The 12,015-nt window shown below is 56.9% G+C and overlaps 1 protein-coding gene across 13 annotated transcripts in view; it reads left to right on the forward strand.

Annotated features, from left to right (window-relative positions):
* Positions 1–12,015, forward strand: part of AFAP1L2 (actin filament associated protein 1 like 2) — an 85,400-nt gene that overhangs the window by 62,440 nt on the left and 10,945 nt on the right. For 11 of the 13 annotated variants that reach the window (XM_036335906.1, XM_036335905.1, XM_036335912.1 and 8 more), the window contains 4 exons: positions 1,747–1,837; positions 6,881–7,086; positions 8,756–8,935; positions 11,475–11,564. In XM_036335906.1, coding sequence (XP_036191799.1) covers positions 1,747–1,837; positions 6,881–7,086; positions 8,756–8,935; positions 11,475–11,564 — 567 coding nt within the window. Of the gene's footprint in view, positions 1–755; positions 1,047–1,746; positions 1,838–4,065; positions 4,150–6,880; positions 7,087–8,755; positions 8,936–11,474; positions 11,565–12,015 lie in introns of those variants that run through there. The other 2 variants (XM_036335917.1, XM_036335914.1) reach the window with 2 other exon arrangements.

The following is a 12,015-nucleotide window of genomic DNA, read 5'->3' on the forward strand; positions in this document are numbered from 1 at the left end:
GTCACTGGGGGAGAAACAGATGTGCGCTGACACTGTTGGTGCCCTGGCCAGCAGGGCCACCTCCCCCCGCCCCCCCCCCCCCTGCCCCCAGGGGCCCCAACACGCATCACTGTTGGTTTTACAGTAAGTGAGCTGCTCTGGGTGGGCGGCCACTGCATTAAGGACATCACCACCGTCAGTCTGTAGAGCTGGGCCCGGCCAGATGCACCAGCCCCACCCAGGAGCCTCCCACAGGGCTCTCTGGGGCAGGTTGCTCAGAAGTGCAGGGCCTCCCCAGGCCATCGGGCCACCCCAGGCCACCAGCTTCAGCCCTGATCTCTATCAGAACCGGCCCAATCCGCAGCCACCTGCTTTTCCGTGAGGCGTTTTACTGGAGCGCAGCCACACTTGCTGAGCTTTGCCTCATCTGCGGGGCTCTTGCACTGCATCAGCTGGCTGGACGGGCTGAGATCAGAGACCCCGCAAACCCCGAAAGTGCTCTCCGTTTGGCCCTTTACCGAAAGTTTGCCGACCTCTGGCCAATCCTGTGGAGCCGGTGGCCTTCTCTCGTCTCTTCCTGCGATCCTGCAGGCAGGTTTTGAAGGCACATCTCTCTGCATCTTCACTTCATGTTCCTAATCTTCATGATGATGATGATGGTGATGATGATAAGAATAGTTCTCTATCCCTAACCTCGGACATTAGGATCTCTTGCTCCTTTGACCTCTGAAATGGGCCATCGTGTCAGTGTAACGAGGTGGCTCTCTCTCCCACTGGTGCACATTCCACCCCAATGCCACCTACGAACCTCGGGGTTGTCTTTGAGACGCAGCTCCCAGGTCCCGTCCTCTGGGCATCCTTCCTTGGTCCTGAATGCTCCTCACACCCTCCTGGTTCCCACCGAACTTTGGCCTCGTCTGTTACAGCACCGTTCACGATGCACTTGATCCGGAGCTGTGAACACTCACTATCTAGTTAAGGCTTTCTTGACCGCAGGAGTGTGTCCCGCGCAGCTGATATGCGGGAGCCATCCAGTATTTGCTGAATGAATGATTGAACGTGTTATGGTAAAAGTTTCTAAATCCTTAGGAACCTGGTCATTTTCCTTCATGAGCCTCTGATTTAGTCCTTGTCTTATTTTTTGTTTTTTAATATTTTTTTATTGATTTCAGAGAGAGGGGAGAGAGAGGGGAAGAGAGAGAGAGAGAGGGAGGGAGGGAGGGAGAAAGAGAGAGAGAGAGAGAGAGAGAGATCAATGATGAGAGAGAATCATGGACAGGCTGCTTCCTGCATGCCCCACCCTGGGGATGGAGCCTGCAACCCAGGCATGTGCCCTGACCGGGAATCGAACTGGTGACCTCCTGGTTCATAGGTCAACACTCAGCCACGAGCAACACCGGCTAGGCAGTTCTTGTCTTTTTAGAAGGTATATTCTGTTTAGCTACACACAGCCTGACACCTTCTGGACTTTGCGTGTTGGGTGTCCCATGTGTAAGGGTAGTTGGTGTGTGCGGTGGGGGTCTGAGCCTCACTCCGAGGAGGAGAAAGCTGGTCTCGGCGGGTTAAGCAGCGTGCCCAGAGCCCTCACTGGATGCAGTGCAAACAGTGGATGGGGTCCCGGTGGTCCGAGTCCTCCCTCCCAACTCGCTTGACGTCCAACCGAGCATTTTCTCTTCTGGGCTTCCCCCTCTGTCCACCCAAAGGCTTAATTCCACGTTGTTGCCCGTGTATCGTATCTGAAACATGTTTTATTTGTTCACACCACAGATTCCAGAACGGAAACAGCTCTCCATCCCAAAGATCGAGTCTCCAGAGGGTTACTATGAAGAGGCTGAGCCGTATGACATGTCCGTCAATGGTACATCCCGGGGCCAGGGCTGGGACGCGGGTGGGGGTGGGGGTAAACCGCTTCCCGCATAGATGGGTGCTGGCAGCAAGGACAGCCTGGGCTGCTCTTGCCAGAGGGCGTGGTTGAAGCTGAGAACTGGCTACAGAGCATTGAGCCTCTGCTCAGGTGGGGAGCTGAGACCTGCAGGCCCAGCCCCCGCCCCCGCCCCCCCCCCACCCTGGCCAGCCTGCAAGGAGGGGTCGGGTTGGTCCACAGCGAGCTGGAGCTGGTTCAGGGGCCCGATGCTTTGGGTGTTCCCACCTGGATGTGCCTGGATTCAGCACAGGAATGTGTCGGAAGAAAGGTGTGTTGTGAGTCAGGAAGTCACAGCCTTTAGGTTCTCAATCTCTTAGTGTAGGAATTCTTTTTTAAAAAAAAATATTTTTATTGATTTCAGAAAGAAAGGGAGAGGGAGAGACAGAAACATCAGTGATGAGAGAGGATCATTGATCAGCTGCCTCCTGCATGCCCACCACTGAGGATCGAGCCCGCAACCCAGGCATGTGCCCTGACCGGGAATCAAACCGTGCCCTCCTGGTTCATAAGTTGACACTCAACCACCGAGCCACGCCGGCCAGGCTATGTAGGAATTCTTTATCACCGGCCCCCCAGGTTCTGGAAGAAAGAGATGGTTGTGACCCCGGCAGCTGTCTCCTTCGTACCCCCTTCCCTTGTAAGCGAAAGGTCTTTGAAAGCATAAAGCAGTTTGCAGATGTAAGAGATGAGAGTGAACTGCAGGGGACGCTGCTGGTTCCACCGAGAAGGGCCCGGGGATGAGACGGGCAGGCCCTGGGAGCCAGGGGTCAGAGTCTGTTTTCACGCTCCCCTGCGGCCTCCGCCCAGGAACTGTGTGGGAGGCGAGGGCCTGTTTGGTCTGAGGTTCTTTTCCTCGGAGAGGCCGGCGTGGTGGGCAGATGCTCTGTAGCCTGAACCCTCTGCGCTTGTGAGACGTTTCGGAGCCACCGGCCGAGCTGTGATTTCAGACTGAAGCTGTGGGCGTGTAGCTCCCGTCTGGCTGCGTCTGGGAGGAGGAGGAAGAAGTGACTCACCGCGGTGGGCACCTCACCTCCGTGGTATCTTAAGCCTGGGGTGCTCTCCTGGGTGTGGCCAGTGCCGGCCGGGACCTGCCTCCCGGACGCTCCCAGGGGCCTGTCTGCGGGGCAGACACTACATCTCGACGCAAACAAGTGGTCAGAAGGGCTGAGTTTCTGGTGTCTGTCTCTGGGCTGTGAGTTCATGTTGGTTTTAGCCAAGATGGGGGAGGGGGGGAGGGGGTGGGTAGTCATCCCACGGGCAGCCGGAGGGTTGGGAAGAGGCCAGCTTGCCTTCCTCTCCTGCCAGGACAAAGGCCGAGGGTGACGTGGGCAGAACTGGCCACGCTTTCCCTGCAGAGGGGGCGCCACCTGTGACGTACCCGGCCTGCTCTCGTCACCTGTGTGCGTGGTGGCCACGCAGGTCACAGCAGGAGGGCTGGCCCGGGGCATCCGCCCTTTGCTCTAGTTCATTGGCCAACAGCAAGCGACGTCGCTGACTTCCTGCAAGACCGGTGTCTCGGTGTCTTGTCCTGCTGTCAGCACTGTCCCCACACTGCCCCGGGGTCAGGCTCCTCTCCCCCGGCAACACTTCCGTGAGTGCCGGTGGCCCGTGCAGGGGACAGTCGTGTCTGTCCTGCTTGCCCAAGACACCCGCTCCTTCATGGATGACGTCTCCTGTTGGGGTCATGACAGCTGCTGTAGCAGGTTACCCCCTTTCAGTTCCTGGTAACACAACACCGATCTGCTCTCGCCCACGGACGGGTCAGTGTGGTATCCAGGGTCAGCAGCTAGTGTGGGTTCCCCAGCTCCTGCCAGGGTGGGCCTGGCCGCCTCTGAGGCCGCAGAATCCTCTGCAAAGAGCGTGGGGAAACCCCAATGTGCTTCTGAGAAGCGCCAGCTAGAAGTGACACGCACTGCTTCTACCCACGCTCCGCCCTGGTGACGAGTCGCCTGTGGATGTGAGGGGGCTGGGAAAGGAGGTCCGTGGCCGGCCGGGGCCTCTCCCGACAAGCCCACACCTGCAATGAGAAAGCACTAACTTCCGGTGGCCGGCAGCCCTTCTGCCTCATCCGGGTCTCTCTCGGTGTCTGCGCGTGGCCTGTCCCTCTCTTCACCTTGTCTCTCTCCATCTCGCCCCTGTCTGTGCTTCTGGCCATCACACAGGTCATTCCGGCAGAGCCCCCTCCACCGGAGTCCCCAGATGGGTGCAGGTGCCCGAAGGAGTCATTTACGCCACCATCACCTTGGGTACTGCTTGTCCCCAGAGCGGGGATGCCAGTGACCCCGTGCCTGCTGCCTGGCTCCCAGAGGCGGGTGCATGCCCCTGGCGTGGCCACTGCCCTCTCCCTGTCCTCCCTCCTGGGTCCCGCATGCCGGGTGCCACCCCTCCATAGACCCCTGCCTGTGGCATCCGTATGTGCTGCCGGAGGACTCGGCGCTTCTTGGTTGGTCTGCCCTCTCCCCACGGACAGGTTACAGGGACAGTGGGGGCAGCCAGAACGGGGATGGGATTATCTGATCATCCTGTCGCCTGTTCACCCCGGTGGGGGTGGGCGGGCCCCGGAAGCTAAGTGTCTGTTTTAAGAATATCCTATGTTTATGGTGGTGCTGTGATTGCCCTTTAGGGAGAAATAAAATGAATCCATTCGCCCTAAACTTCCTCCAAGCTGCTCCAGGTAGCGTGAGGTACTATGATATGCTTTTTTTCTCAATTAGCTCCCCCCCCCCACACACACGCACCCCAGAGGTGGACGGACAGGTGTTAGATTTCTTCCTGGAACACACGGGGCAACCCCCAAAACACAAAACAGCCAGGGGACTTGGCCAATCTCTTCACACTGAACTCTGCAGCCTCCCGCCTTAATTTTTGTTACTGTGGGAGTGTCCCAGTGGCAATGCCTGATTCTTCTTATCTCACTTATTGCAATACTGACATTGAGGACTTTTTCAAAATAAAATCACCCTCATCCCACCAGCAGACCCAGTCACCTACTGTGAATCCCCCCCCCCCCCCCCCCCCGTTGCCGTCAGTGCTGATCTATTTGCACATAAATTGTAAGCGTGCTTTCTCGGGCTGTCGCATTCGAGTTTGAGTTGCAGAATAGTCTGTAGTTTTCATTGACTGCACTTGCATGCCTGCTCCTAAGTGGATGAAATCATACTTCCCCCTTCTCCCCCTGCTGACTGTGAAACTGCTTGCATTAATATCTTAATGCATGTAACCTTCCCCCCTTCCTTCCTTTTTAAAAAACTAGCTTCCCAGGATAAACTCCCAGGACCGGGATTACTGGGTCAAAGGGTGTGGGTGTTTTAATGGCCCTTGAAACAACAGGCTGACAGACCGTTCTCTGAGAGGCTTGGGTTAATGGACGTTGCCACCGGCCATAGGCGAGCTCAGGGTCCCCAGTGGGGGTCGCCGCTGTTTGCAATCCTTGCTTATTTAACAGGTGTAAAACCATGAACTGTGCAACATCTGTGTTAAGCCACGAAGGGAAGTAGTACCACGCTGCTTTTAAAGAAAACTGATGTGAAAAGACCCAGAGGGTTACTTTTAGAAAGTAAAATAACCTAAAGCACATAGTCATTGGTATTGTGGCCGGAAGAACGATGGCCGTGGGCTCATTCGTTTCCTATAAAAAAATTCAAATGCGGCCTGTGTTCTTAGTGTGCAGGAGCCCGGCTGTGCAGATAACGGGGGGGGCTCCTGGGGGGGACGGAAGACAAGGGGCCCATGAGGGGTCTCTCATGGGAAGGAGGCCTCACCCATCCTGACTCAAGGACACAGAACATGTCTGTCGCGGTCACAGGGAAGGAGATGAGGGGCCCACTTCCGTTAGGGCTGCTCAGTAATGGAAGCAGTTGTAAGGTAGTGAGCTCCCTGTCCACTGGGGAATTCAAGCAGAGGCTGCAACAGCGTCAGGGTTGCAATAGGATTCCTGTGCTGAGCTAGGGATTGGACCAGGGATCCTGGTGTTCTCTGAGTTTTGTTTTTTGGGGGATGTTACTGATTTATTTATTTTTCTTCACCTAGTTTTCGTTGGCCTCGAATAGCGCAGCGAGGTTGGGAGAATAGAGCAAATATTGCAGAGTGTGGGGGGGCAGACACTGAGATGTGTGGAGTGTGCGTAGATTTGGGTCCAGTTTGCGTTTGATGAGCTTTGGGATCCTTTCGAACAGAAGGAAAATGTGAGGTTGGCTCGTTGACAGAGGGGCGGAAGCGTATGGGTTGGGGATAAGTAGGAGGAGCTAGGCTTGTGCTGGGCAGTGTCAGTGGCCGGGAAAGAGAATGCGGTCTGTGGAGGATGAGGATGGTTTTTTTTTTAAGGTCATGATTAGGAGGGGGCACTGCGGAATGGCAAGATGGCCCCTTCCCCAGAAAGCATTTCCTGCCCCGGTTTTGTATTTTGCCTTTTCTTCCCCAGAAGCCGCATCGCCTCCCTGCCCCCAGGATAGAACCAGGGACGGGGCAGGCAGCTGTCGGAGGCTTGCCATGTGCCCGGCTCTGGGCTCAGAGGGCGACCCCTCCCTCCCGGCCATTAAGATGACAGCATACGGGTCAGGAAGGTCCCACTGCACAGGGGAAGAGACAGAGGTCCCAAGTGGGGAGCTGGCCGTCTCCACAGGCAGAGGCCCGTCTGAGGAGGGAGGTGTCCCGTCAGGTTTCTCTGGACTCCGAGACGGCGTGAGGAGGAAGAGGGAAGGACTCTGGTTTTAAGTTATTTGTATATGTGGCCAGAGGCAGCATCCAAGCCGCCTTGCTCAGCGGGGTTGGGCCCGGAAACTGCCTGGTCTGTGGTCAGCAGCCGTGGGGCTGGTTCAAGGGCAAAAGAGAGGCGGGAGGGTTGGGGCCTGGGGGCCAGTGGCTGCTCCCACCTGCTGCCTGCTTCCCTCCCTCCTGAACAAACCAGCATGTTTGAGAGCATCCCCTGCCCTGCCTGGCGGGGACTCAGGGGTGTGACCTAGTGGGTGTGCCTTGCAGAGGATGGAGAGGCCGTGAGCAGCTCCTACGAGTCCTACGACGAGGATGAAGGCAGCAAGGGCAAGTCGGCCCCCTACCAGTGGCCCTCGCCCGAGGCCAGCATCGAGCTGATGCGCGACGCCCGCATCTGCGCCTTCCTGTGGCGCAAGAAGTGGCTGGGGCAGTGGGCCAAGCAGCTCTGCGTCATCAGGGACACCCGACTCCTGGTCAGTGGTCTCAGGTCGCGTTCTGGTCTTCTCTCTCTTTTTAGGGGTGGGGGGTAGTCCCTAATACCAGGTGGTCAGACCCCTTTCTGCCAGATTTTTACCTCTCCCTAACCTGGAGTTGTATGTAGGACTTTGCATGCATGCATGAATGTTTGTTTTTAAAATATATTTTTATTGATTTCAGAGAGGGAGAGGGAGAGAAACATCAATGAGAGAGAATCATCGATCGGCTGCCTCTTGCACGCCCCACACTGGGGATCGAGCCCACAACCCAGGCATGTGCCTGACCGGGAATCAAACCGTGACCTCCTGGTTCATAGGTCGAAGTTGAACCACTGAGCCACGCCAGCTGGGCTGAATGCTCTTTTTTAAAAAATTCGTTTTTATGGTTTATTACTGCCCCCAAAATAATTAAACCTGAACCTGATCAAGCTTCTAAGAACGTACTTTTTCTGAACTAGAAAGTCTAATGGTTTTCATCAAACTCTCAAAGGGGGACTAAGATGACCACACCCATCCTATCCCATCCCCGTTTTTTCCAGGGACCTTTCTGTTCCCCGGCCTGAGGGCCCATGCTTCCGCCCATCCTGAGCACTGGGGGTTGTGGGTGGGGCTGCTGCCCTGTCAGGGCTCCCCTAGCCCAGCCCAGCCCAGCCCCAGTCCTGGCTGCTGCATTTGTCTGTGCAGCATGAAAAGCACAGGTTAGGTGTCTCCTCAGAAGTCACAGTATTTTGAATTCGTGATCATAAGAAAGACTCATAAAGGAATCAAAGGATATTATCCTGAACACAGCCCGGTTTCCTGTTATTTAAAATTCATTTTTTGGTCCTGATTTGAAGTTCCAGGGCATCGTTATAAACACCCTTTCTTCACAGCGTGCCCTGCCCTGTGCAGACGGTCCGTCGGGTGATCCTGGGAGGACCCCCCCTTGTACAAATGAGAAACTGAGGGGCACAGAATTGTCTCTGGCAGGAGGAGAAAGTGCCTTTCTTGCATTTTTTTCCCCTTTTAATATATTTTTATTGATTTCAGAGAGGAAGGGAGAAGGAGAGATCGAAACATCAATGATGAGGGAGAATCATTCATTGCTGCCTCCTGCACGCCCCACACTGGGGACCGAACCCACAACCCAGGCATGTGTCCCGACCGGGAATCGAACTGACCTCCTGGTTCATAGGTCGATGCTCAACCACTGACCCACACCAGCCGGGCGAAAGCCCCTTTCTTTTCTTACTAATGATGTCACCTTCCTAACCAAGGAAGGAAAAACTTAGTCTTCATTCCCTACGGCCCCCGGACTGGGGGAGCTGAGCAGGCAATGCGGCGGTGGAGAAGTGGGACAAGCGTGTTCCACCCTGAGTGAGAGTCGCCCTCTGAGGTTGTGTTTTAGGGCCAGGACAAGCAGGGATCTTCTCCCTGCCCCCCACCCCCCGGCTGAGGCCAGAGAGGAGGAGGCTGAGGCAGGGAGACAGCCGGCTGGTCTCATGCTCAGACCGAGTTGCCACGTTTGAGGTTACGGTTCTGCACTTGCGCAGGGTACCTGGTCCTTCGGTTTTATTGGCAGAACCCAGGTCTCAGCGGGTCCTGCCATGCCCGGCGGCCCCTCCTCTGCAGACTCGGGCGAGGCCGGGCACCCCGGCCAAGCAGCATCTCGTCTCTTTCCTCCCAGTGTTACAAATCCTCCAAGGACCACAGCCCTCAGCTGGACGTGAACTTGCTGGGCAGCAGCGTCGTCCACAAGGAGAAGCAAGTGCGGAAGAAGGAGCACAAGCTGAAGATCACGCCGATGAACGCCGACGTCATCGTCCTGGGCCTGCAGAGCAAGGACCAGGCGGAGCAGTGGCTGAGGGTGAGCGGCCCTGCAGCTCCCGGCTCTCCCCAGAGGGATGGGTGCTGCCGAGGGCCAGGGGTCTGTGACCCAGCTCCCAGGGCGCCTGCGTGCTGAGTGGCAGCCATCGGTCTAAGGCAGTGGTTCTCAACCTTCTAGGCCCTTTTAAATACAGTTCCTCATGTTGTGACCCAACCATAAAATTATTTTCGTTGCTACTTCATAACTGTCATGTTGCTACTGTGATGAATCGTCATGTAAATATCTGGAATGCAGGATGGTCTTAGGCGACCCCTGTGAAAGGGTCATTCGACCACCAAAGGGGTCTTGACCCACAGGTTGAGAACCGTTGGTCTAAGGCAGTGGTCGGCAAACTGCGGCTCACGAGCCACATGCGGCTCTTTGGCCCCTTGAGTGTGGCTCTTCCACAAAATACCACATGCGGGCGCGCACGTACAGTGCGATTGAAACTTCGTGGCCCATACGCAGAAGTCGGTATTTTGTGAAAGAGCCACACTCAAGGGGCCAAAGAGCCGCATGTGGCTCGCGAGCCGCAGTTTGCCGACCACTAGTCTAAGGGATGTGGATCCCAGACTCGGCTGCGGGGCTGACATCCTCTCAGCCGCCTGGATTGGGCTCTGGTTGAAATCCTCTTGTTTTCTGGCCCCCAGGGAGGCATCACCAGCCTCCTTATTAAGGAACAGATGCAGCTGGCTCTTGTAAGCACCTACCAGGGGCCATGCACTTTTAACCAGTTTAACCACAGGGCAGGGAGCCAGGCCACATTATCGCCCCCATTTTGGAATGGCGATTAGGGCTGAGGGAGGAAGTGACCAAGCAAGGTCACCTGGCAAGTGAGTGGCAGCATCTGGTTTCCAACCCAGAACCGTCTGACCACGGTCCTGTGTTCTGCCTACACTTACCGTGATGTGGCCCCCGCAGTGGAGCACCTGGGAGGGGCCTGCCTGCCCCATATCACAGATGAGCTGGACCATCCCAGACGGTGTAAGGTTTGTGCCGAGAAGGGGCCACAGTTGCAGAGGGAGCTCCAAACCCAGCAGGTTCCATGGTGAGGCCAGAGAGGCCCTCGCCCTCCTTACCCCTACCCCGAACCCCTCCTCCATTACAGCCACGTTGATGCATTTCCAAAGCAGGAGCATTCTGTCAGCCCTCCACCCCCATCTGTACACATGCACAAATGCATGCACACACAGACATTTACACGGACACACACATGCACGCACACGCTGCTATTGCTCCAGTTCCCGGCGCCGTTCCTCTGCCACCTCAGCCCCATTGGTCCTTCCCCTGACCCCAGCCTCCCTCCCCAGCTCGCACCCTTTTCCTGAGACCCCTGCCCTCCCCTCACTCTGCCGGTGGTTTAAAGACAAGAACACTGAGAAGACACAGCCGCTGTCGGCCTTCACAGACAGGCTCTGTCCTCCCTGGTCCGATGAGTGCAGAGGTGGACTTGGCCGTGAGGGCCTGGCTCTTGAGCAGCTGTACACACCTGCAGTTGGGCGGGGCTGGTCAGCCTGTCCAAGGGGCCCTGGACCAGACGCATCTGTTTTGCCAAATCTACCTGCCTGCCCCGGCCTCCCAGCTCTGCATGACACCTGTGCCCGCCGGATGGGACAGGGATGTGACAGCAAATGGGAGATGTGATACGGGACAGAGTTCCAGAAAAGGAAGGCACAGAGCACAACTGTCCCAGAGCAGTGGAATCCGCACGCCCCGGGGCCTGGACACCCGGCTTAGCATGCTTCCCCTGGGCAGGTCCTCCTCCCATCCCCGCCCCCACCTAACACGGGTGGCAATGAACGTGCCTTGCGCAGGGTACCTGGCACTTTGCACGCCAGACCCCACAGCTGCCCGTGGCTTGGTATTGTCCCATCTTATAGATGTGGTGACTGAGGCTCAGACCCAAGGTCAGTGTCAGGAATGAAAAAGGCCTTAAGTTTCTCCATCCCAGAGCTGTTTCGCCTTTTGTTCTTTGGCTTTTCTGATTTTAACCGCTTTTCATAAACTGCTTTCGGCGAAGACAGAAAAAGGAGGGTCTTTGAAATCACTCTTGCTAAGTCCACGGCTCCCAAGGGCTTCCAGCTGGGCAGCATGTTTGTGGCTACCCTGGCGGTCACCCTGTGGGAGTCCCCTACCTGGAACGGGGTGCTGCTTAGCGTTGACCTGCGTGTCCTCAGCCCAGGCCCGCAGAGCGGAGGGCTGTCTGCCATGGCCATCTGTGGACTTGATTGTAAAAACCCCCGCCCCCAGCCTTGTCCATCCCCAAAACACGTGGGGGCCTGCAGGAGAGAGGGCCTGAGGAACTGCCCGCCCTCACCCCCATCGCAGCCTGCCCGGCTTGGTCCCCAGGCCACATGTGGGCCAGGTGTTGGGAGTGGGGTGGTTCTGTGTCCTGGGGGAATCATGCATCTTCTCCCTCACCTGCACCCACTCTCTCCTGACCCCAAGGGGCTCCAGCTTCCGTCTGTGCATTCAGGGTGGGCCAGAAGGACTTGGGGGCCTGGACCTCTGCTGATGGCTCCCTCTCCCTCTCCCTCAGGTCATCCAGGAGGTGAGCGGCCTGCCTTCAGACGGTGCGGCCGAGGGAAACCAGTACTCCCCGGAGGCCCAGCGCCTGAGCTGTCAGAAGGTAAGAATCCAATTCCATTTGTCTCCATAAAAATTAAAGTATAAAACGGGAAGCTTTGTTTCCACATTCAGCCCAGTTCAACAAGAAACGGCAAGGCTTGGCTACGGGCTGTGGCTTCTGCGTGGCAGGGAAACTGGTGACATGGACCGACCTAAACTTTCTCGCTTCGCTGGGCAGCAGGGGGGGAGCTCTGCGGGAACAGAGGCACTCTGCCCCCCAAGCAGTGAGGCTTGTTTCTCGAAGCTCTTTCTGCCCGCTGACCCCCAGCAGAGGTCCAGGGGCTGGGGCACTGAACCACAGGGCCCTGGTGCTCATTTGCATCGGGCTGCGGAGCCCCTGCTGAAGGGTCAAAGTCGAGGAAGTTTGCTGGGTGCTGACCAACAGGGAGGCCTCCCCCATTGGGTGACATTTCATGGCCCCGAGTACGTGCAGGTCGGCGCCCTGCAGCCTG

This window comes from Myotis myotis, unplaced genomic scaffold, assembly GCF_014108235.1.
Source record: "Myotis myotis isolate mMyoMyo1 unplaced genomic scaffold, mMyoMyo1.p scaffold_m19_p_15, whole genome shotgun sequence".
NCBI classification, from domain to species: Eukaryota; Metazoa; Chordata; class Mammalia; order Chiroptera; family Vespertilionidae; genus Myotis; species Myotis myotis.